A 26892-nucleotide genomic window follows, 5' to 3' on the forward strand; every position below is an offset into this window, starting at 1 on the left:
AGTAACACAGTGAGGGGCTTAAAGACACAGAGCCTGCAATATTGACCAGCGTTTGAACTATCAACGAATCATCAGACCTAGAGCTCTGAAACTTTATATACATCTTCTAGAGCTTAAGTCGATCGTGCACAGTGAGTTATGTGTTTTGATATACCCAACCTGCAGTTTGTGAAAAACAGTGCATTCAACCCTATGTAAATCAGTCAGTTCTTAACATAAAGACTTTAAACTCAGGATTCTGTAAAAGCCTACTCCAATGAGGATGTGTTTACTTTCAGCTTCCTGTGCCAACCGGAAGTGCCTTAAATTGGGGTCACAGGGGCTGTTTCAAAGGGTTAAAAAGGTCAGCTCTTTCCAAAACTTCATATGTGTGATTAGGCAACCCTCATGAACTGTAAATCAGTCATTTCTCCCATCAGATTTTCAAGAAAAACTCACACACACAGCAAGGATGGAGTGACAGTGTGGGGCTTACAGACACACAGAGCCTGCAATAGTTACCTTCGTTCGAACTATCAATGAACTGTCAGACCTAGAGCTTTGAAACTTTAGAAACCTGTTCTAGAGCTCAAGTTGATAGTGCATGGTGAGTTGTGTGGCTCTAGAAGGTTCTCAGACCAAGAAACAGCCTTGTATATTTGCAATAACTTCAATTAATTTTGACCATCGCGTAAATGACGACATTTAGAAAAGTCCCAGAGTCACAAGACTAGGTGTATTGAAACCGCCTCGGCTCATAGAGACAGAGCCCAACGTTTCTGTCCGATAGCTCATTCAAGGACCCCGTAGCAAAGCCCGGAAAAAGTGCATTTTCAGCACCAATTAAGGTCGCTGCTCGGGCCCCCGAATGACCTATCGAGCCAAAACTAGGGAGTCGGGGTCGCCTCAGCTAGGCCTACACAATGTCAGAACTGGACCCACAGCTAGAACGTAACTACATGTTTTATGTTTTTATTATGGTTTAAACAGAAGGCGCTGTGAATTGTGGGCCTGCCCTGAAATATGTGATAGTTGGCTTCTAACTGGGCTGGACAAAGTGGGTTTGGTGTCAGAATGATTTCTTATTGACTGATGGACGCTGACTTGCTGGCTGACTTTTGTACATTTTCAATAAGTTTAAACAGTCATAAACCATCACCAAATGGACATGATGAAATCAACACAAACGAGCGATGGAGAGGAACCACTATCACTGCCCGTCCATCCCGAATTCATCGGGCCAGTCAAGTTCACTTTTCTGCAGTATTTTTGAGCATGTGAAATTTGTGATGGTAAATGCCCATTGAAACATATTGCAAATAGACAGCTGTGCGCCTGGTGAGTCGAACGGGTTACCAGGAGCACATTTTAAAAATGTTTTTTAATGCCTTTAGGAGGGTGTAAGGCATCTATGGCCGGGTAGGGAGCACCCCCCCACCCGTGCCCATCCAATAGAGTTAATTTTGGATGTTTTCCAAACAAATTGGCTGACTTCCTCTCGCATCATACATGACAAATAGATCTTCTAGGTTGATTCAGGGCTTAACTTCTTATGGATGAGGGGCAGTATTGAGTAGCTTGGATGAATAAGGTGCCCAGAGTAAACTGCCTGCTACTCAGGCCCAGAAGCTAAGATATGCATATTATTAGTAGATTTGGATAGAAAACACTGAAGTTTCTAAAACTGTTTGAATGATGTCTGTGAGTATAACAGAACTCATATGGCAGGCAAAAACCTGAGAAAAAAATCCAACCAGGAAGTATGAAATCTGAGGTTTGTAGTTTTTCAAGTCTTGACCTATCCAATATACAGTGTCGGTGGGGTCATATTGCACTTCCTAAGGCTTCCACTATATGTCAACAGTCTTTATAACCTTGTTTGAGGCTTCTACTGTGAAGTGGGGGAGAATAAGAGCTGATTGAGTGAGAGGTCTGCAAGATGGGCATGAGCTTCAGACATGCGTGCGCCCATGAGAGGTAGCCGAGGTCCATTGCATTTCTAAAGACAAAGGAATTCTCCGGTTAAAACCTTATTGAAGATTTATGATAAAAACATCTTAAAGATTGACATGTTTCTACGAACTGTAATGGAATTTGAGTTTGTCTGGCCTGCGCGTCGTGAATTTGGATTTGTGAACTGAAGGAGCGAACAAAAAGGAGGTATTTGGACATAAAGGATGGACTTTATTGATGAAGATCATCAAAAGGTAAGTAAATATTTATAATGCCATTTCTGACTTCTGTTGACTCCAACATGGCAAATACTTGTATGTTTGAGGAATTTTAATTATGAGATTTCTGTTTGAATTTGGCACCCTGCACTTTCACTGGCTGTTGTCATATCGATCCCGTTAACGGGATTCCAGCCATAAGAAGTTAACAGTGATATATCATTTGGGCAGTATAAATGCCATTTGGACATGGTTCACTGACCTTTGGGTTTGGAAGCCGACCTATGATCACATATGGCCATAACATCCTGATTTGGCACTTTTAATACTTATATTGCATTTGGACATTAAGCAATGGTTCAGACTTTTGACTTTGACTTCCTATGATAGCATATTGCAAATGGACAAAACATGCGCCTTATGGAAAACTCAATAAAATATGACAAAAGGTATGTTCATACAGTTATATATGTATAATTGACAAAGAAAATGGTCCAGAAAGCACTTTTTTAGAGGGTGATCCATTTTCTTTTTAAATTCAATTTTCAACATTTGACACTTGGGTCTTGACTTTATGTCCATTTGCAATATGAAAAATTACTGTGGAGCATGCTCGCCATCTTTGGGATTTTTGCTGTATGACACTTGGCATTTGCCATATGCCAGTTGCCATAAGCTTTGAATGAATTGCCGTCCAATTGAGTGGTATTTGCAATTGTGTATACGTTTCGTACAATGGCTATAAGATGCCATTCATTTTTGTCCATTTCATGGGGGTCTTCCCTTACCTATGTCTATGATTGGTTTATGTTTGATGTAGCCTAACATTTCATCCCAAATTGAATTTTATGAATGCCCATCCATGTGGTAGGCACCCTGTTTGTAAAACAGGCCATTGCATTGGCTTTATTAGTCCGGATTCCTGTGACTAATCAATTTAAGCTCTGAATATCAGCTACCCAACTTCATCAGGAGTTATCGTGAGCCTATTTGCAATGTGTTTACACAGCAGGGAAATGCAGAAGTATTTTCTTTTTTGCTATGATCAGTTTGTCAAAAATTGACAGATAGAAACTTGAAACCAGTGATCATGACAATGGTGATTGTCCATTCCATAGTCCATTTTACTTTGACCCGTCCTCAGTAGCGCTGCATGGGTAAAAAAAAAAAATCACTGGGGAAGCCATGCCCCCATACCATATTACAACCTATGTGTTGTGATAATTGCATTTGCTCTACAACCTGTTAATCCATATGCCTTGCGAACGTGATATATAGGCCCAAAGGCCGAGACAATAAGAAGTGGCAGAATAAATTCAACCACACCTTTGTTTTAGTCACAAAACCGGATAGCAACCTCTGTCCAGTGAAGTCCACAAAGCATATTGCATGTACAGTCGTGGCCAAAAATTGAGAATGACAGAAATATTAATTTCCACAAAGTTTGCTGCTTCAGTGTCTAGATATTTTTGTCTGATGTTACTATGGAATACTGAAGTATATTTACAAGCATTTCATAAGTGTCAAAGGCTTTTATTGATAATTACATGAAGTTGATGCAAAGAGTCAATATTTGCAGTGTTGACCGTTCTTTTTCAAGACCTCTGCAATCCGCCCTGGCATGCTGTCAATTAACTTCTGGCCCACATCCTGACTGATGGCAGCCCATTCTTGCATAATCAATGCTTGGAGTTTGTCAGAATTTGTGGTATTTTGTTTGTCCACCCGCCTCTTGAGGATTGACCAGAAGTTCTCAACGGGATTAAGGTCTGGGTAGTTTCCTGGCCATGGACCCAAAATACATGGACTACAACCACTGTAATTATTATTGACCCTGCTGGTCATCTACGGACATTTGAACAGCTTGGCCATGTATTGTTGTCGTCTTCACCTGGCACAGCCAGAAGAGGACTGGCCACCCCTCAAAGCCTGGTTTCTCTCTAGGTTTCTTCCTAAGTTCCTGCCTTTTTTCCCTAGCCACCGTGCTTATACATCTGCATTGCTTGCCGTTTGGGGTTTTAGGCTGGGTTTCTGTATAGCACTTTGACATTGGCTGATGTACAAAGGGCTTTATAAATACATTTGATTGATTTTACCTGAAATGCACAAGGTCCTCTACTCCGACAATTAATCCCCAGATAAAAGGGTAAACCTACCTAGTTTCTAGTAATCTCTCCTTCATTCTTCAGACTTTATATGGCGGTTGGCAACCAACTTTAAGGGGCATTACCACCACCAACTGGACTGGATTGTGGACCTCAGTTCATCTTTCTATCACCTACGTAATGTGAGCGGTGTGGTCAGCATGTCATTGTAATACAATGACAACTAAAATATAAAAACTATTTTGTCCAATCAACAAACGCTAAATATGATGTGGCTGTCCATGGTTCTGATTTATGTGTGTGTGTTTGTGCAAGTAGAAAAACATGTTGACTCATCCTACTTGAAGAGAAATGTCAATGCCATCCTCTCTTTCATGTTGACAAAACGGTCTAACAATGTCATACAGTACACCCTTTTATTTTTTGTTGTCCTAGGCTACTTAACGAAAATGCTTGCTCGCTAGCCTAACTTCCATTCATGGGCAACATTAGCCTTCTACATCTAGCTACATATTGAACTTCCATCTTCTCTGGCCCGGGGCACAACAATTTAACAAATTAATGGTTTAATCAGAAACGCTGTTATAATCATTGACTAGTAAACACAAGTCCAAATCTCTATCCATGGCTAATTTAGGAAAGGGACAATTGTAGCAAGCTGGTTAGCTAGCCACTGGAGGATAACACAACGAGATGCAACAATTCAAGTTTTTCTGCCAATGACATATGCTTTCAAAGGGATTTGATCGATTGGAGACAAAATCCAAACTGGATACCTTCGACACTTTTTTTTTTTGGTGAGCCAGGACCATTCTTTGTTTAGCTCAACGCTGACTGGCAAATTTGTTTGACTTTTTTTGTCAAGGGAGGCAAGATGCTTGCTGGCTGCTTAAGATGCTCTCTGCCACTACAGGCAGCAATGATGTCATAATTGTTTGGCCCAGACAGCATCAGATAGACGGCCTACACGTAGAGAGACAGAGGGGTGCTGTTTTGCTTGCGCAGATGCTTTCTCCTGTGACATACAATCAGCCTCTTGCGAATTGAAGGAAAATTATGAAGCACCGAGACAAAATACTTTTTTTTGGGGGGGGGGCTGGCTTCCCTTGGCATCCATGAATACACGCCACTGCCTGTCCTGTTTGTCATGTTAACAAACAGCACATTTCTTATTTGATTGAGCATTTAGGTTAGGTTATTTGATCGGAGAAACCTGCGTGATGTAAAAAGTGTCCGTCTCATTACATTGTCATACATTTTATCTCCAGCCTGTAGGCTACAGAAAAGGCCACATACTTTTTCTACCATATCATATATTTGCGACATGATTAATGTTAGATCATTTTTTTGAAGGAACGTTGGTGGAGCACCGCATCGATGAGTCTCTCCAACACCACCCTGGAGAGGCCCGCTGGGAATGGACAATCAAAATATTTTGCTCCCCAGCCTTTGACAAAGTGGGCACTGCTTATCACAAGGCGGCATCAGCGCTCACCTAAAAAACCCATATGCCACTGGTTGAAAGAAACAAAAACATTAGAAATGCATCACACTGATGGTCATTATAATGCTGTATGATCCTTGAGGAAAAAGTGACCAGCAGTTATGAAGCACTGTTACATTATAAGTGTCTAACTATGGTAATACTGCATTATTCTGTTATCATTGTGTATTATAATGCTGTATAATGCATTATGCATACTGGCTTCATAGAAAGTGTTACCCTAACGGTAGTTAACGACTTTTAGCAACTGAAAAAATATGTCTTTATCTGATTGTGATGTGAATATTTGACCAGATAGCAATAAAAATTACATTTCCCATATCGTCTTGATCTTGTCATGATAAATACCCATTTTCCTGGTTGTAAAAGAAATCACTTAGTTGTAATCTGGTTATATGATGTCTTGTCAATCAGAAAATCAAGTCATAAATCTTGGTCACTGAAATCTGATTTTAAACCTAACCTTGTGTAGTGGAAATCGCTCAGTTCTGCCTCCAGGACAAGACTCATGACAAAAAACTGGTAGGGCAGGAGTTCTCTCTTGTCAGATTATGCGGTCAGGAAAAACCGCTGACCCTTAACACGGTGCATGGCAGCCCATTCAGCTATGACATAATGTATTACAGGTGGGGCTGGAGTATTTCCTGACCATGTGACCTGATCTTTGGCTGTCGGGGGATAAGGACGACCAGGTTGAGTTCCATCCAGGTCCTTACCTGCGCTCGGTCTTGTTGATCAGGTCGGACACCTGTTGCAAGTACTCCTTGGCATATAGCACCACTGGCTCTGTATCGTTCAGGTCCAGAGGGGACAGGGCCGAGGACAGGTAGTCCAGCCAGTCCACCGCTGGAGCCAGCAGCTGAGGGCGAGAGAGGTTAGAGGTCACCCTTGTGAAAAAGACAGTTCAACACAAAAATACATTTTCAGAACTCAAGTTGCCTCATGTTGAAAAGAGTCCATGTCCCACGTAACTTCATCTTTTCACATACAAAATTGTATCCATCTATCCGATTCATGAGACATATTGGTGAATCCACACAACAGAGAAACTTTTTTTAAGCAGTGGGAATTCCCTCCATATAGATGGTGGACTAACCACTATACCACCCACGCAAGAACAGACTATTTCACGTTAGAAACAGTCTGACAAACTGAGATTTTTTTGTGTGATTTAGGCTACATTACGATTATATTCCCTTCTCCCGAAATTTGCACTCATACACTCCCCGTCATGGATTTTATAGGAATGGACTGGTGTAAGGAATATGGTGGAAATTCCCTTCAGCCATGCTTGCTCCAATCCAATGCATTAGTAAACAAGTGCACACTTCTGGAGAAGGGTAGAGAATCTGAACGCAACCTTTGATTTGTAAACTATCCCTTCAAACTGGACCAAATTATCCATCAAATTTAGACAGACAGAGACAAAACAGTAAGAGGAGCCCTCATATATTTGCGCTCCAGGTCTGACTCAATTAAAGCCGCCCCTATCCTGGAGGGTCTGTAGGGGTATTACAGTAAAACCATCAGCCCTCAGCCCCAGACACTCATCCCACTGCCTTAATAATCCAGAGCCTGAGCAGGGAGGTAGAGAGATGGGATAAAAACATTTTCTGGGCTGTTTAATTGTTTGATCTTTAATGCAAACCAAAGAGACTGCGACAGTTAGTCCTACCTGTTTTTTTCTGACAATCCTTACGATGCATTGAAACATGTTTAAAGATTAGGGTTGTCACGATACCAGAATTTTGACTTTGAGACCGATATATTAACGCCACACTGGCAGTCATGACCGCAGTCAAATTCCACGTGACCGTAACTAAGCATCTCCAAAACTGCGCTCTGATGCTGCTGATGTTCATTAGTGGCCTACCAAACTTGCTAACGGCCAGTTGCTTGTGGCCTGGTACTCAGCGCTCCATTGTCCCTTTAAATCACTATGACATCAATGCAAATAAAATCGAAAATTCAATCAAACACTTCATGAGAGCCCTGGCAGAGTTTGAGTAGAATAGGATCACCTGTTGCGAAGTGAGAGCCAGCTTCTCATAGCTGGTTGATGCATGGAATGAAATGTGTTCCTATAAACCCATGGTGACAACGTTTCTATAAGCTATGCAATTGCGTGATAAAACAGAGTTTGATGGCATCTATTAAAAAGAAGATCCCATCAGCTTCTACAGTGAGGGAAAAAAGTATTTGATCCCCTGCTGATTTTGTACGTTTGCCCACTGACAAAGAAATGATCAGTCTATAATTTTAATGGTAGGTTTATTTGAACAGTGAGACAGAAAAAAAAAAAATCCTGAAAAACGCATGTCAAAAATGTTATAAAATGATTTGCATTTTAATGAGGGAAATAAGTATTTGACCCCTCTGCAAAACATGACTTAATACTTGGTGGCAAAACCCTTGTTGGCAATCACAGAGGTCAGACGTTTCTTGTAGTTGGCCACCAGGGTTGCACACATCTCAGGAGGGATTTTGTCCCACTCCTCTTTGCAGATCTTCTCCAAGTCATTAAGGTTTCGAGGCTGACGTTTGGCAACTCGAACCTTCAGCTCCCTCCACAGATTTTCTATTGGGTTGAGGTCTGGAGACTGGCTAGGCCACTCCAGGACCTTAATGTGTTTCTTCTTGAGACACTCCTTTGTTGCCTTGGCTGTGTGTTTTGGGTCATTGTCATGCTGGAAAACCCATCCACAACCCATTTTCAATGCCCTGGCTGAGGGAAGGAGGTTCTCACCCAAGATTTGACGGTACATGGCCCTGTCCATCGTCCCGTTGAAGTTGTCCTGTCCCCTTAGCAGAAAAACACCCCCAAAGCATAATGTTTCCACCTCCATGTTTGACGGTGGGGATGTTGTTCTTGGGGTTATAGGCAGCATTCCTTCTCCTCCAAACACGGCGAGTTGAGTTGATGCCAAAGAGCTCCAATTTGGTCTCATCTGACCACAACACTTTCACCTAGTTGTCCTCTGAATCATTCAGATGTTCATTGGCAAACTTCAGACGGGCATATATATGTGCTTTCTTGAGCAGGGGGACCTTGCGGGCGCTGCAGGATTTCAGTCCTTGATGGCGTAGTGTGTTACCAATTGTTTTCTTGGTGACTATGATCCCAGCTGCCTTGAGATCATTGACAAGATCCTCCCGTGTAGTTCTGGGCTGATTCCTCACCGTTCTCATGATCATTGCAACTCCACAAGGTGAGATCTTGCATGGAGCCCCAGGCCGAGGGATATTGACAGTTCGTTTGTGTTTCATCCATTTGCAAATAATCGCACCAACTGTTGTCACCTTCTCACCAAGCTGCTTGGCGATGGTCTTGTAGCCTACACAAGGCTGGAATGGGTCTACAATCTTGTCCCTGACATCCTTGGAGAGCTCTTTGGTCTTGGCCATGGTGGAGAGTTTGGAATCTGATTGATTGATTGCTTCTGTGGACAGGTGTCTTTTTTTACAGGTAACAAGCTGAGATTAGGAGCACTCCCTTAACCAGTCTGGGCTAGGGGGCAGTATTTTCACGGCCTGATGAAAAACGTACCCAACTTAAACAGGTTACTACTCTGGCCCAGAAACTAGAAAATGCATATTATTAGTAGATTTGGATAGAAAACACTCTGAAGTTTCTAAAACTGTTTGAATGGTGTCTGAGTATAACATAACTCATATGGCAGGCAAAAACCTGAGACAAATCCAAGCAGGAAGTGAAAAGTCTGAGAATTGTAGTTCTTTTGATTCTCTATCGAAGCTCCAGTGTCTGTGGGGTGACGTTGCACTTACTAAAGCTTCCATTGGCTGTCTAAAGCCTTCAGAATGTGGTGAGCATTTTCCTGTTACTGGGCAGAGTATAGGAGCTCAGTTATGAGTAGTCTGCTTGGCAACAAAGGGATTGGATATGCTCGGTCCCGCGAGCGCGCTGCTCCTTTTTCTTCTTGAATGAATATGCCATTGTCCGGTTGGAATATTATCACAATTTTACGTTAAAAATACCATAAAGATTGATTTTAAACAGCGTTTGACATGCTTCTAAGTACGGTAATGGAACATTTTGACTTTGTCTCTCGTTCCGCGCTCACGCCCTTGGATAAGTGATCTGTACGCACAAACAAAACGGAGATATTTGTACATAAATATGGATTATTTTGAACAAAAACAACATTTCTTGTGGAAGTAGCAGTCCTGGGAGTGCATTCTGACGAAGATCAGCAAAGGTAAGAGCATATTTCTAATACTAATTCTGAGTTCAGGTTGCCCCGAACTTGGCGGGTGTCTGAATAGCTCACCGTGATGGCTGAGCCATGTACTCAGAATATTGAAAAATGTGCTTTCTCTGTAAAGCTATTTTAAAATCTGACACAGTGGTTGCATCCAGGGGTAGTCTATCTATAATTCTTAAAATAATTGTTATATATTTTGTCAACGTTTATGAGTATTTTTGTAAATTGATGTGCACATTCACTGGACGTTTTGGTGGGAATACATTTTCTGAACATCACGCGCCAATGTAGAATGCTGTTTTTGGATATAAATATGAACTTTATCGAACAAAACACATGTATTGTGTAACAATGTCCTAGGAGTGTCATCTGATGAAGATCGTCAGGTGGCGGGACACAGCCAGTCCCACCTAGCCCATAGAAGCTAGCATCCCACCTAGCCCATAGAGTGTGCTCCTAATCTCAGCTCGTTACCTGTATAAAAGACACCTGGGAGCCAGAAATCTTTCTGATTGAGAGGGGGTCAAATACTTACTTCCCTCATTAAAATGCAAATCAATTTATAACATTTTTGACATGCGTTTTTCTGGATTTTTGTTGTTGTTATTCTGTCTCTCACTGTTCAAATAAACTTATAGACTGATCATTTCTTTGTCAGTGGGCAAACGTACAAAATCAGCAGGGGATCAAATACTTTTTTCCCCTCACTGTATAGGCTAGGCCTACTATATTTATTTCTCAACTTTCCTAATTTAAAAGCACGCCTAGCCTAAGATCACCATGTGCAATGCCAAGCGTCAGGTGGAGTGGTGTAAAGCTTGCCGCCATTGGACTCTGGAGCAATGAAAACGTGTTGTATGGAGTGATACGTCACGATTCACCATCTGGCAGTCCGACGGACGAATCTGGGTTTGGCGGATGCCAGGAGAATGCTCCTTGCTCAATGCCAACTGTAAAGTTTGGTAGAGGAGGAATAATGGTCTGGGGCTGTTTTTCATGGTTCGGGCTAGGCCCCTTAGTTCCAGTGAAGGGAAATCTTAACGCTACAGCATACAATGACATTCTAGATGATTCTGTGCTTCCAACTTTGTGGCAACAGTTTGGGGAAGGCCCTTTCCTGATTCAGCATGATAATGCCACCACACACAAAGAGGAGGTCCATACATAAATGGTTTGTCGAGATCGGTGTGGAAGAACTTGACTGGCCTGCACAGGACCCTGATCTCAACCCCATCAAACACCTTTGGGATGAATTGGAATGCCGACTGCGAGCCAGGCCTAATCACCCAACATCAGTGCCCAACTCACTAATGCTTTTGTGGCTGAATGGAATAAAGTCCCCACAGCAATGTTCCAACATCTAGTTTAAAGCCTTCCCAGAAGAGTGGAGGCTTTTATAGCAGTAAAGGGAGGACCAAGTCCATATTAATGCACATGATTTTGGAATGAGATGTTTGACACAGGTATCCACATACTTTTGGTCATGTAGTGTATATTAGTAGGCTCTATGTAAAGACCAGATTAAATTGAGAATAGTTAGATGGGTGAGAACATTATCAAGCACTTGTCAAATTGTGAATGAGAGATTGATGAATTGTGTGCAACCTGTGCAAGAAACAGAGCAGAGCGCATGCCTTTCATGCAACTTTTTTCAAATCATCATTAGAGTTGCATCATGCAGGCTTAGAATATATTAGATATAAAAAAAAATTGCCTAAGGTTTGTATCACAACTAAAGTTGCATACATAACTAAATTGACCATATAGGAGGACCTGTTATCACTTTGTTAACCGCTCAACACTGAATAGCCGCATGTGCGCACTACCTCGGAAATCATTTGGGGAAAATATAATTTCCATTTTATTCAGCCATGTTCAATTGTACTCTTCATACTATAAATAATGCCACGCGAATTATAAGCAAATCTTGTCTGCTAAATGAACTAGTGGAGCCCACAGGCATATGACATAGCCAGATCAGTGTCACACCCTGATCTGTTTCACCTGTCTTTGTGATTGTCTCCACCCCCTCCAGGTGTCACCCATCTTCCCTATTATCCCCTGTGTATTTATACCCGTGTTGTCCGTTGCCAGTTTGTTTTGTTTCGTCAAGCCTACCGGCATTTTTCCCTCTGTTCCCGTCTCTTGATTGTGCCTGGTTTTTACCTTTTCTGCCTGCCATCCTGTACGTTTGCCCCACTACTCTGGATTATCGACCCCTGCCTGCCTTGACCTGTCGTTTGCCTGCCTCTGTTGCTGTAATAAACACAGTTTGCATTTGAGTCTTACCTGAAACGTTGATAATCAGGGCCTGAACATAATGATGATTCAGAATATACTATTCTGTTCTTCTGAAATAGGCTACATTTTCTTCATATCATAATATTTCTTTAGACCTGCCTAAAATAAATAATGGATTTATTGTGATGGTGTAGACTATATTAAATGGATTTATTAGACTTTTAAAATGTAGATGTTCCAAAAGGTCTGCATCAGTGGCTTGTAGTGGCTTGTTTTTTTATTCTGTTTTCACTCTCTAAATCTCACTTTTCTTAAAGGCATAGTGCAGACAAAAACGTGATTTCCCTGTTTTATATACATTTACACACTATGAGGTTGGAATAATACTCTGAAAATGATGATAATGCCCTTTTAGTGTAAGAGCTGTTTGAAAAGATGGAGTTATGGGATGCCTGGTGACATAGACCAATACTAAAGAGTTCCAAACCTCTGCTAATACCAGCTAGTTTTCAGTTTACCCCTCCCCACTCAGACCACTGACAGACCTAGCTAAATTCTTGCTTGAAAAATTGCTATTGCTAAGAAGTTGTTTCTTTTTGAACATTTAATTGAAAACAATGACAATAAGGTACTTAAAGTGGAACTGACATTATTTTAGCAAAATCCTATTTAAATCTGTTCATATACACCCCCAGGAAGAATGACACTTTTTTGCTTTACATTTTCTGACATGCAACCACTTAGATATGGCCATTTTCACAAATTCAAAGAATGTTTGTAAGGCATTTGTGAACATTTTATAGCAATATAGAGTGGGAAAGCGGCCGTGCGTTTAGACGATTAATAGACACTGCAGTAGATAAAACATCTGTCTTGTCCAGGACCGGAGTGGCGTAGCCAATCAGAGCTACAGTAGGCCATATGCAAATAAGCCATTTGTTACACGGGCCTGCCATCATTCACTTTGAACTAGACTGTGTTTACAGGCAGTTGCAACAGCGCAACTTTAGATCATTAGAACGCATTCGCCAAAAAATACACAATGGATTTCTGCAAATATGTAAATACCACTGGAGTTCTCTTACATTTGGGAACTTCACAGTCCTACTGATCAAACAACTATGAAAAGGTAGGCTATGCACATCAACAAGATCAACAACTAATGTTAGAGAGAGATAAGCTAACATTTAAAAAGGGAACATTAGATAAACCCTCTCAAACTAGTTGGCTGTCAAAATTGCACTGAATCAATGGGGAACAGTAGCCTGCTCATGCTTGTCCCAACCCATGTTTTGACAACTGAATGGGAACTTGCCCTCCTGCTCAATGCCAAATGCATTTGATTGACAACTGAGAGATATGCTAACTGTGGACAACAGTCGTTCAAGTTCAGCATAGCTAGCTAGCAAGCAAAGCGATTCACATTTCTTGCTAGCTAAACAAATGACACCTGCCTCTATCTGTAGCCACCGAAAAACAATATGAAGGGAAAAAGTCAGTCACTCACATGACATTCTCCCAGCAGCTATCTAAATAAATAGATATGCTAGCCCAGGAGTGTCAAACTCAATCAGCAGACGGGCCATATTGAAAAAAACAGCAAATTTGCTGTTGGGGCGACCCAAACTAGCCATTGTTTTATTAGAAGAAATATGTCCCTTTATAATGTCCACTTATGTACATAGGATGCTGTATATAGCATTTTAACATACTAAAACAAAATAAACAATATTTGTCCAGCCTTTGCTGCTATGCTTGCAGTATGCTGCGACCCTAATCAAAAAATATTTAATATCAAAAACAGCTATAGGTTGTTGTAACATTTAAACTTAAAACATTTTTTTTAAATTACACTGGATCACCGGTGCAGTTGAATGCAGCATTGTTGTATGGTAAACTCAAAATGTAGCTATTGTGGTTGAGTAGCCAACCTAGGCTACTGCTCAAATGCTGCTGTAATAGGCCTACATGTTTCTCCTTTGCATTTGTTTAGTTTTTTGGTTATTCGTTGTCAAGCTTTAAAAACCGAAGCCAGACTGCAACATTTTAGTAGTACTGCTGCGTGTTGTATATGGGACACTTGAAAGCAGGGCAATTGAAGTTGAATTCACCTATGCGAGATCGTCAGGCTGTAATTTCATATAGTAGATGACTCATCAGTTGACTCATTTATACTCGCTTGGGTGTCCTATTCGGCCCGCGGGCCTTGTGTTTGACACTTGCGCTATCCTATTAGTCACGTTATGACTGACTTGTGATCATTGCCCTTGCTAGTTTGATTGGATTGACATTCCCAGCCTTAGTCGTCCGTTTTGTTCAAAATATTGAGTCATTGAAACAGTGCATCCCGAATGGGTGGCGGCAGCAAATGATGTACCAGGCCAGCTGTACACTAGCAATATTTTTTGGACTACCAAGAAATGTATTGGTGAATTATATTAATCATGCATTGAACTGCATCCATCTATTCTGCCAACAATGTCTTACTGTACTTCATGGAATTTTGAGTCAAATCGAAACTATTTTTAAAACCTCTTATAAAAGTTGGTTTTTAAGCATAAACTGAGAATGATATTTTTGACTGATATGATTGTCTGTTTGTTTCATATCTGCAAAGTAGTTAAAACTCTGTCAGTTCCACTTTAACTGTTACCCAGAAATTATTTGACATTGAGATAAAATTGGCTGCATTAGGGTCCACTTTTGAAGTCTGGGAAAAATTGAAGAAATTTACATTTGAATGTAGTTACCGTTTAATTCAAGTGTGCGTTCACTTAACTCCATTGTTTGGTTGTCTGTGTTTATAGTCCCATGTAGCTCAGTTTGTAGCGCATGACACTTACAATGCCAGGGTTGTGGATTTGATTCCCATGGGGGAACAGTATGAAAAAAGTATGCACTCAGTACTGTAAGATAGCTCTGGATAAGAGTGTCTACTCAAATGTAAAATGTTTAGCGCACATGTGATGGAGTTCCCACATCACATGACCACTGGATTGATACAAATAATCATGATTCTGCCAGGAAGGCTTAGACTACTTTGTAATTAACAAGGTTTTTGGGAAAGCCTGAAGATGGTTATCATTATCATCGCTAACGGCTACACAAAGTGCTAGACATGCGCACCGCACACACACAGACGGGGATTCCAGAACGGTTGCCTCTTCAGAAAGTTGCAGGGAATACAATTCACTGATGCATGTCTTATGATGAATGCATTTGCCCAAGTTTTACTCATAAGTTCTATACATTTAGTTGATTTTCAAACGTAAGACACATTTGAAAACTCTAGTCCTGAACCGTTTTTCAAGTACTGACGTTTCGGTGCAACATGCAACACTAGTAAGGATAGGATCATAGTAGCTCCCATTCCATTACGGTATGCCTATGTATTCCAGAGTTGTAGTAGAAAATGTTAGGGGCCTGTCATGTCATGATTAAAAGCTTTGCTAATCGATCGCTTACTCCCCATTTAAGGGGTCATTGGGAACAGGGTCATGTTCAGCACAAAAAACATTTTGCAACAGACCGACAGCTAGTCCTTCCCTGTTTCAAACCATTTGATTCTGTTTGGTGCCTAATGAACATGACCCTAGAGTTTTAGTGTAATAATCTAGTGTTTAGAACCATTAGAAACAGAACAAATTATCTATGGCATTGCCATTCAAAGTCATGCCTCATCAACGCGACTGTTTTTGCAGGCTTAAGGTTAACAAACTGATTTTCTAGAGCAATTACATTCAGTTGGTCGGTGGTATACACAATCTACCCATTACCACCTATTTCACGGATTCAACCCATCCTACAAATGCTGACATTCAATTCCTATGAAACAGAAAACCAGCTTTGTTTGTTGACAAAAGGCTCCTCGATGTCCTCCAACCACTTGCATTCCCTTCACGATCTCTCTCACTAGTTCTGCTGCTGCCGTGGAGATAGAAGGACTTAGCAACAGTCACCTTGGCAACCAGGGGAACATTCACAAACAAAAAAAGAGGACTGCAGGAGATGCACAGTAGAATAGTCCTCAGAGGAGGGATAAAACACAGACAAAGGTGTGAAGAGGCTCAGGGTTTCAGATCGTAGTGGTGAGTTGGTGTGGGAGAGACTGCGAGAAAAAGCCATGCATGTTCTGACACTAATGGAGGCAGGAGAAAAAGTGGGAACAGACTGTAATTGAATAAGAGTCAACTCCGAGAGGCTTTAAAGCCTCACAAAAAAAAGCCTCACATATGTACCTCTCTTGCCCTTTCTCTCTCATACATACTCACGTCCAAGCAACTGCTTGCACATGGAAGCCCACATGCTCTCTCTTTGTAACCCCCCCACACACACACACACACACACACACACACACACACACACACACACACCTGTAGCTCAGCGATGGTGATCTTGTGGTAGATCTTCTCCTCATCTCGACGTTCGTCCTGCGGTACTGTGATGTTGGCGAGCGCCGTTTCAAAGTCCAGGATCTGCTGCATCTGTCTTTGTGTGGAGTTCTTATCCCCCCCCAACAGCAGGCTCAGCTCCACCATGTAGTCCAGATACGCCTTCAACACCTGGGAATGGATACAGGATAAGCTCAAGGTCGTGTTCAGTCACCACCAAATGTAAGACAACGGTACGAAACAGAGTAAAACGGGTAGATACCATCTGAACTTGTTCAATGATAAATGCCCTTTTTTGTTTTCCATTGCAAACCCTTCACCTGGATTTTGTTCTAGCCCTGCTCCAATTAGGGTTAACACACCTGATTCTAATCAGCTGCTGCCTTAGGATCTTGATTAGCTGAATCACAAGTGTCATAGTAGGTCTGGAACAAAAGACTGCACATCTTGTCTCCAAGAGGAGGGTTGGCCACCCCTGGGTAATGCTGCAGACTAGAGTAGGGCCAGGAGTTTCTTGACCACCTGACCTGATCAGAAAAAAACTCTGGCTACAGTGACTATAACTAGGGCCCAGAGTTTTTCCTAGTGAAATACCATTGGCTAGTCAAAGTTGGCTCTACTCTGGTGTGGTACAGTCACAAGAGAATGAGAGCTATCAAAATGAAACACCTGCTGCTGGCTATATTTCTGTGGAAGGTTTCAGTCTTTCTAGTTCGTTGTAAAGTGACCACTACTATTCTCTCAGCCAGTTATGGTAAAATATACCTGGTATGTTTCAGAGCGATTTGTGACAGGCTATGTGGAGGGGAAAGTAGAATGGAACAACAATATACACGTCACCATTTAGATAATGGATGATGCGAGCTACCCCCGCCACAGAAGCCTGTCTTCTGCAGACATTACGACATGATTGTGTTTTAATGATGTGAAGCTTGAAATGCCAAACTAAATTCCCAACGCTTGGGATAATAAAGGTGTTGTATTTTACAATAATCACAGGCGGCTGGTGGCACCTTAATTGGGGAGGACAGGCTCATAGTAATGGCTGGAATGGAATCAACGGAATGTTAACCAACACATCAAACACATGGTTTCCAGCCATTATTATGAGCCGTCCTCCCCTCAGCAGCCTCCTGTGACAGTAATATATGTTAATTTATTCCGGTACCTCCTGTTGACAGCCAGAGGTAGGAAAAGACCCGCACCCAGCTGGCTGGCCCGCACCCAGCTCACCCCCTCCAGCCACCAAACTTTACTCACCTTTTCATTGGCTGTCTTGTTGAGGTAATAGTCCCGCGAGGGGAGGAACAGCCCCGATTGGTCCACCTGGCGGAAATGTATCAACAGGTGAGCAAACACACTAATCATAAGGGAGAATGAATTGCAGTGTGCAGAGTCCATTCACTATCATATTCGACAATATATTCCAAAAAATGTATTAGATATGCATATCTGTCCCTTCTAAAACAAATGAATCCCGACAGTTTAGTTTATGACTCAGGAAAGAGCAACAGGGGAACCATACCACCTTATAAAAAACATAAAATGTGTCTGTGTGTGTGGGTGGGTCTGTCTGTGTCTATGCATGCCTATGTGTTTATGTGTGTGTGCTAGTACAAGTATTTTCATTTCAAAAGACCCAGAGCCAGAGCAGCTGACCTGGATGACGTTACTGTTGGAGTTCTTGGGGTCCACGCTGACGCCAATGGTGAAGAAGGGCTGGGCACGGTAGGGGCCTGACACTGTCTTCAGCACCTCCATAAAGTTGTCCTTCTCCCAGGGCCCCGTTATGTTCCAGCCCCCTGTCTGCCGTCGCACACATATATACACACACACACACACACACACAAAACAGAGGGACGACAAGCTCAGATAGAGAGATAAACCTATTATTATTTTTATTGGTATAAGATGAAGTTGTCCCTAGATGCTGTTTTGGGGTCAGTTTTGCATTTTCCCCCACTAATGCTTAAGGTCAGGATTGGGGAAGGGAAGTTGATCCTAGATCTATACCTAGGGAAAAAAACGTCACCCCGGAGCATTTTGATTTCTCTACAGTATTGTATAGCATTTTCTTCCGATTAATGGCACCACTTTTGTCAATTTAAAGACAAAACACACATATTAAAATCGTATAGTCAGATAAATGGCGTCTTGTCACAGAATGTGAGTAACAGGATGGGGTGTGAATTTTTCAAGGCCCATCCTAAGCAGAGTTTGGAACAAGGACATGATGACATAGTAGCACAAGACTGGAAAAGTGAAAAAGTCCAGCCCAGCTATTTCTTAAAATCATAACTGACAAACAGACATGGATTGATGGATGGGATGGATTGCTGCTGACAGCACACACGCAAGGAGGCATGCACACACACACATCAATCACACACATTAATCACACCCAGTCCTATTTCTACAACTTGTGTTCTTCAATTTCCCATCTCCCTTCTACCTGGTAGAAATAAGACAGAAGACAGACGGGCCGGTACTTCAAGCTGCTTCTCAGTAGCCAGTCAGTCCATCACTTCAGTTCTCATCAAAAGGCAGATTACAAAGGAGACAGTGAATTTATAGCTATTTCTTTCTTCATTCCTTTCTTCTTTAAACATTTATCACGTTTTTGATTTTTATTACTTTTTAATCATGATTTTTAATGACAATTCCAAAGCCAAAAATAGTGAACATTCAATTGGCAAAACATGAAATATTCCATTGTCTGTCAGGTACCAGGTACTATCATTTTATTATACAGATTTAAATTGAAAATAGGTGATACAATTTTGTATCACATTACATTTTTTGTCATCTTTGAATATGTTTTAGTTGATGTCTACACAATGGGTAGACATCAACAAAAAATAGAAAATTATTTCAGTTGTGTATATTACTTAGTTTTATTTGATTACTTTATTATTTAACTTAAAGTCATCATCTCATCTCTGCTCAGGCAGTAGCAGCCAAACAGACAATGTTCTCTGTGCTCCCCATACTGTAATGTCTTTAGTCATCCTATTTAGCTAGGTTAGTCTGCCTAAGCAAGCTGCAGAACTGTCTGACAATCATTTTACTAGTTCTTCAAAGTAGATAAGGCATAATCTATCCCTCTCTCTAATTGTTGTGTTGTGTACATTCCTCTCTCATGCGGTCTATGTGTATCTAACCTAACGTAGAATGTAGCTGGCGTAAAAGTGTATCCATCTCTGAGCCTAAAAGACTGGCGGCATAGTAGTTAATTACCACGTTTATTTGCTTATTGAAAACTACAATTCCCTTCAGCCCAGCGTCCCAAATAGTTATTGACTAGATTTATTTCATGAATGACTTGATTTCTCTCTGGAGAAATGGTGCATTGGGTTTAGAAAAAAACTACTACCTCAATTACTACCTTCAAGGCTACATGGAGTGCATGGTTGGTTGTGTCCCAATAATATCTCCTTCCTCCTGAAGTGTGCTCTTGTTCACTACTCCATAGTGCATGTATGGCTTTTAAGTTTTATGTTTGCTTGTATTTTAAAAATGGTCGAATGAATAAACTAAACTAAAACCCACAAATGTAAAAGCACTGGATTGGTGTAGGCAAGGCCTAGAGCAGTGGTCACCAACCGGTCAATCTCTAATGCATTCCTAGTCGATCACCAAACATTTCCATAAAAAAATTAAAATAAATAAAGCCTTGCATTCCTGTTTATTTTATTTGTTTCGTGCTGTTGGCGGTAGGTGCACTTGATTCAGTAGCATTAGCTCCGGGAAGACAGTGTTCCCATATTGAACCATTTCATGTCTCTGAAGGTAGAACTCCACCTAGAACTCTGCCAGGCCTCAGAGAGCAAATTTGAACAATTTCATGTGTGTGAAGGGTGAACTCTGCCTACCCGGCAGGCCCCAGAGAGCAAATCAAGCTGACCTTTGCAATGAGGTCAATGAGAGGCATGGCTCCCAGCTCCTCGATGTGCTGCTCGTTCAGGCAGGACAGGTAGTAGAACTGGGTCTTCTTCTCGGCGTCGCTGCTGGAGTTGAACGTGCCATTCTCTAAAGAAGGAGGGGAAAAGAGGGGGAGGGAAGTAGAGGAAAATATGGATGAGGAGGAGGAGAACATAGGCTAATGTGATTGTGTGAGACAAGACTTGTCATATCCTTCTATTATACACTGTAAAAAAAAGATATATCTAGTTGATTCAACTCTTATTTAGTAACTGGTTCCATAGCCTTGTTAAGTTTATTCAACTTTTCAGTCAAAATGTTAACTGAACTTAAAATGTTTAGTTGGCCCAAACTTAGCTCCAACATGAGAAAATGTAGGTTTTGAGAAAAATTTGATAGGGACAACCACAGTGCATTTACAATACAATGTTTTCAACATGGATATTTGACACATGCTGACATTGTCATTTATAGAGTAATTATTATTCAACATGTCCTTATCTGGGATTTGATCTGATCTTCCTGCTATTCAACTACGTCTGTGCCAGGAAGCATGTCTCTCATAATTCATTTGATTGACTTATTTTAGGGTTCTGTTTTAATGTTACTCCTTTATCACTATGATAAATAAAATCGTTTTTCTTGAGTGTACTTTTAACAGACCTGAGACTTACTTTGAAGTGCAAAGTTTAGTAATTCATGTGAAAAAAGTAATAGACTAATACTGGCATAGCAAGAAGATTGGAATGCTGAGTTCCAATCCCAGGTGAGGACATGCTGAATTATAATGACTTTATAAATGATCATGCTCAATGTAATCATATATGTCAACGTGTGTCAAAAACGTAAGTTCAAAACATTGCATATTAAAAGCACTATTTGAATTTTAGAGCTAAGTTTGGGCCAACAAAAAATGTTAAGTTCAGGTAACAATGACCGAAAAGTTAAATAAACTGAAAAAGGCTGTGGAACCAGTTACTAAATAATAATTAATTAAATCAACTTACTTTTTTTTTTTTACAGTGCAAGTGATTTACCATGACAGGAGATGAGGACAGGTTTGAAGCAAATAACAGGACGTCATGGACAGTTAAACCGCTGCTGAACCATGGCTGACTGTTCTGACAGTTAGGGAGCTGGGGGATTGGACCATGACCGCTGTGGGCCGGTTGGGACACACACACACACACACACACAGTATATGACTATGGCCAGTGAGGGATGTCTTGTGAACGACTCACGTATGGCCTTGTGTTAATTTCGAAAGGTTGACTAAGTCAGTAGCTCTCAATTCTCTCCTCAGGGACCCCCAGCCGTTCCAGAGCTAGCACACCTGATTCAACTGGTTAATAAACATAATAATGAAACTTATGGAATTTTAACAATATAATATGACTATTAAACCATTTAGAACCTTATGAGCATGGTTATTTATAGAACCTTCATAAAAAAGGTTCCATATAGCACCAAAAAGGGATCTGCTATGGTTACAAGCCAAAGACCCTTATTTGGCACTATATAGAACCATTTGTTTTTAGTGTGCAGCCTTCATCTGTATCAATGGAAAACAAACACTGAAGATCCATAGAGAAGGAAATGAAGAGACAGAGACAAAGAGATAGAGGGAGAGAGAGAGAGAAAGAGCGAGATGGGAGAGAGTCAGAAAGAGAGAGGGAACGAGACAGAGGTAGAGGTAGAGAGAACGAGAAAGATGGGGGAGAGAGACAGGAAGTTAGGGGTTTGAAGCAGAAAGCTTTAGAGTGCTACCAACAGGGGAAATGTAGATGTGAAATGAGTAAAAAAGACGAGGAAAGGTGTTAAGAGAATGAGAGGAGGAGATCGAAGACAGGATGTGGTATGATAGTTTTTTTAGTCACATGCTCGTCTCCATCTCCACAGCGCATATCGTCATTCGCTCTGTAGCACCACTGTCATGGCTACGCACACACTGCTGAAATATTTGTATTTATTTATTTTATTTCACCTTTATTTAACCAGGTAGGCTAGTTGAGAACAAGTTCTCATTTACAACTGCGACCTGGCCAAGATAAAGCAAAGCAGTGCGACACAAACAACAGAGTTACACATGGAATAAACAAACATACAGTCAATAACACAATAGAGAAAAACTATATATACACAGTGTGTGCAAATGAGGTAAGATAAGGTAGGTAGGCAATAAATAGGCCATAGTTGCAAAATAATTACAATTTAGCAATTAAACACTGGAGTGATAGATGTGCAAAAGATACTGGGGTGCAAGTAGAGATACTGGGGTGCAAAAGAACAAAACAATTAAATAAATAAATAAACAGTATGGGGATGATGTAGTTGGATGGGCTATGTACAGGTGCAGTGATCTGTGAGCTGCTCTGACAGCTGGTGCTTAAAGTTAGTGAGGGAGATATGGGTCTCCAGCTTCAATGATTTTTGCAATTCGTTCCAGTCATTGGCAACAGAGAACTGGAAAGAAAGGCAGCCAAAGGAGGAATTGGCTTTGGGGGTGACCAGTGAAATATACCTGCTGGAGCGCTTGCTATGGGTGGGTGCTGCTATGGTGACCAGTGAGCTGAGATAAGGCGGGGCTTTACCTAGCAAAGACTTAGATGACCTGGAGCCAGTGGGTTTGGCGATGAATGTGAAGCGAGGGCCAGCCAACGACAGCTTACAGGTCGCAGTGGTGGGTAGTATATGGGGCTTTGGTGACAAAACGGATGGCACTGTGATAGACTGCATCCAATTTGTTGAGTAGAGTGTTTGAGGCCATTTTGTAAATGACATCGCGAAGTCAAGGATCAGCAGAATAGTCAGTTTTACGAGGGTACGTTTGGCAGTGTGAGTGAAGGATGCTTTGTTGTGAAATTGGAATCCGATTCTAGATTTAATTTTGGATTGGAGATGCTTAATGTGAGTCTGGAATGAGAGTTTACAGTCTAACCAGACACCTAGGTATTTGTAGTTGTCCACATATTCTAAGTCAGAACCGTCCAGAGTAGTGATGCTGGACAGGCGGGCAGGTGTGGGCAGCGATCGGTTGAAGAGCATGCATTTAGTTTTACTTACATTTAAGAGCAGTTGGAGGCCACGGAAGGAGAGTTGTATGGCATTGAAGCACATCTGGAGGTTAGTTAACACAGTGTCCAAAGAAGGGCCAGAAGTATACAGAATGGTGTCGTCTGCGTAGAGGTGGATCAGAGAATCACCAGCAGCAAGAGCAACATAATTGATGTTGAGAGTCGGCCCGAGAATTGAACCCTGTGGCACCGACATAGAGACTGCCAAGGGTCCGGACAACAGGCCCTCCGATTTGACACACTGAACTCTGTCTGAGATGTAGTTGGTGAACCAGGCGAGGCAGTCATTTGAGAAACCGAGGCTGTTGAGTCTGTCATTAAGAATGTGGTGATTGACAGAGTCGAAAGCCTTGGCCAGGTCGACGAATACAGCTGCACAGTATTGTCTCTTATTGATGGCGGTTATGATATCGTTTAGGACCTTGAGCGTGGCTGAGGTGCACACATGACCAGCTCAGAAACCAGATTGCATAGCGGAGAAGGTACGGTGGGATTCAAAATGGTCGGTGATCTGTTTGTTAACTTGGCTTTCGAAGACCTTAGAAAGGCAGGGTAGGATAGATATAGGTCTGTAGCAGTTTGGGTCTAGAGTGTCTCCCCCTTTGAAGAGGGGGATGGCCGCGGCAGCATTCCAATCTTTGGGGATCTCAGAAGATACGAAAGAGAGGTTGAACAGGCCAGTAATAGGGGTTGCAACAATTTCGGCTGATAATTTTAGAAAGAGAGAGTCCAGATTGTCTAGCCCTGCTGATTTGTAGGGGTCCAGATTTTGCAGCTCTTTCAGAACATCAGCTATCTGGATTTGGGTGAAGGAGAAATGGGGAGGCTTGGGCAAGTTGCTGTGGGGGGCACAGGGGTGTTGACCAGGGTAGGGGAGGTCAGGTGGAAAGCATGGCCAGCCGTAGAAAAATGCTTTTTGAAACTCTCAATTATTGCGGATTTATTGGTGGTGACAGTGTTTCCTAGCCTCAGTGCAGTGGGCAGCTGCTCTTATTCTCCATGGACTTTACAGTGTCCCAGAACTTTTTCGAGTTTGTACTGCGGGATGCAAATTTCTGTTTGAAAAAGCTAGCCTTTGCTTTCCTAACTGCCTGTGTATATTGGTTCCTAACTTCCCTGAAAGGTTGCATATCGCGGGGGCTATTTGATGCTAATGCCATATGCCACAGGATGTTTTGGTGCTAGTCAAGGGCAGTCAGGTCTGGAGTGAAGCACAGGCTATATCTGTTCCTGGTTCTTACATTTTTGAATGGAGCATGCTTGTTTAAGATGTTGAGGAAAGCACTTTTAAAGAATAACCAGGCATCTTCTACTGACGAAATTAGGTCAATATCCTTCCAGGATACCCAGGCCAGGTCGATTAGGAAGGCCTGCTCGCTGAAGTATTTTAGCGAGCGTTTGCCAGTGATGAGGGGTGGTCGTTTGACCGCAGACCCATTACGGACGCAAGCAATGAGGCAGTGATCGCTGAGATCCTGGTTGAAGACAGCAGAGGTGTATTTGGAGGGCAGGTTGGTTAGGATGATATCTATGAGGGTGCCTGTGTTTTCGGATTTGGGGTTGTACCTGGTAGGTTCATTGATAATTTGTGTGAGATTGAGGGCATCAAGCTTAGATTGTAGGATGGCCGGGGTGTTAAGCATGACCCAGTTTAGGTCACCTAGCAGCACGAGCTCAGAAGATAGATGGGGGGCAATCAATTCACATATGGTGTCCAGGGAACAGCTGGGGGCAGAGGGTGGTCTATAGCAAGCGGCAACGGTGAGAGACTTGTTTCTGGAAAGGTGGATTTTTAAAAGTAGAAGCTCAAAATGTTTGGGCACAGAGCTGGATAGTAAGACAGAACTCTGCAGGCTATCTCTGCAATAGATTGCAACTCCGCCCTCTTTGGCAGTTCTATCTTGTTGGAAAATGTTATAGTTAGGGATGGACATTTCTGGGTTTTTGGTGGCCTTCCTAAACCAGGATTCAGACACAGCTAGGACATCCAGGTTGGCAGAGTGTGCTAAAGCAGTGAAATGCACAAACTTAGGGAGGAGGCTTCTAATGTTAACATGCATGAAACCAAGGCTTTTACGGTTACAGAAGTCAACAAATGAGAGCGCCTGGGGAATTGGAGTGGAGCTAGGCACTGCAGGTCCTGGATTAACCTCTACATCACCAGAGGAGCAGAGGTGGAGTAGGATAAGGGTACGGCTAAGGGCTATAAAACTGGTCGTCTAGTACGTTCGGGACAGAGAGTAAAAGGAGCAGGTTTCTGGGCGCAGAATATATTCAATGCATAATGTACAGACAAAGGTATGGTAGGATGTGAATACAGTTGAGGTAAACCTAGGCATTGAGTGATGATAAGAGAGGTATTATCTCTAGAGACATCAATTAAACCAGGTGAGGTCACTGCATGTGTGGGGGGTGGGACAAGAGGCTTAGCTGAGGCATATTGAGCAGGGCTGGAGGCTCTACAGTGAAATAATACAATAATCACTAACCGAAACAGCAATGGACAAGGCATATTGACATTAGGGAGAGGCATGCATAGTCGAGTGATCATAAGTTCCAATGAGTAGCTGGACGGGCTGGAGACACGGCGATTCAGACAGCCAGCGTGCCGGGGCTAGCAGGCTAGCAGAAGGGCCTTAGAGGGACGTCGTGACGGAAGAAGTCTATTGTTGTAGCCCCCTTATGCGGTTACATTGGCAGACCAGTCGTGCTGGAGCAGCAGGTGTCCGTGCAGTAAAAGGGTCCAGGCCAATTGGCAAAATAGGAATAGTAGCCCAAGAAATTGACTGATGGATCACTACAACTAACAGTCCGGTATGCTCTAGATAGCTAGCGGTCCGTGGCTAGCAGGCTAGCAGATGGGCATTCAGGGGAAGTCGCGACGAAGGAGCCAGTTGAAAAAAAGCCTTGGGCGGATTACGTCGGTAGTCCAGACAGTTGGATTGGCGGGGCCCCGTATCGGCAATAAAAGGGGTCCAGGCCAATTGGCAAAATAGTTATTGTAGCTCAAGGAGTGGCTGATGGTCCTCTTCAGCTAGCCAGGAGATGGGCGTAGCATAGGCTAGCTCCAGGCTAATTGGTGCTTGCTTCGGGACAGGGACATTAGCAGGAGAAGCCAATCGGATAGCAGCTAGCTAGCCGCGGTGATCCAGGTGAAGAGGTTCAGAGCTTGCGGTAGGAATCCGGTGATATGGAGAAAAAGGAGTCCGGTAAGCTCTGGGTTGAAACTCGCTGTACAGACTGGCAGGAGTTGTCCTGGCTAGAGGTTAGCTTATGACCGCTA

General features: G+C 42.2%; 1 protein-coding gene across 4 annotated transcripts in view; it reads right to left on the reverse strand.

Annotated features, from left to right (window-relative positions):
* The window catches only part of ece2b (endothelin converting enzyme 2b), a 77954-nt gene that overhangs the window by 11323 nt on the left and 39739 nt on the right, over positions 1 to 26892 (reverse strand). For all 4 annotated transcript variants that reach the window (XM_014161965.2, XM_014161964.2, XM_014161966.2 and 1 more), the window contains 5 exons: positions 20519 to 20643; positions 18274 to 18420; positions 17875 to 17940; positions 16597 to 16785; positions 6476 to 6618 (listed from right to left, as the gene is read on the reverse strand). In XM_014161965.2, coding sequence (XP_014017440.1) covers positions 6476 to 6618; positions 16597 to 16785; positions 17875 to 17940; positions 18274 to 18420; positions 20519 to 20643 — 670 coding nt within the window. The remainder of the gene's footprint in view (positions 1 to 6475; positions 6619 to 16596; positions 16786 to 17874; positions 17941 to 18273; positions 18421 to 20518; positions 20644 to 26892) is intronic.

The sequence above is a fragment of the Salmo salar genome, chromosome ssa20 (assembly GCF_905237065.1).
Source record: "Salmo salar chromosome ssa20, Ssal_v3.1, whole genome shotgun sequence".
Classification (NCBI taxonomy): domain Eukaryota; kingdom Metazoa; phylum Chordata; class Actinopteri; order Salmoniformes; family Salmonidae; genus Salmo; species Salmo salar.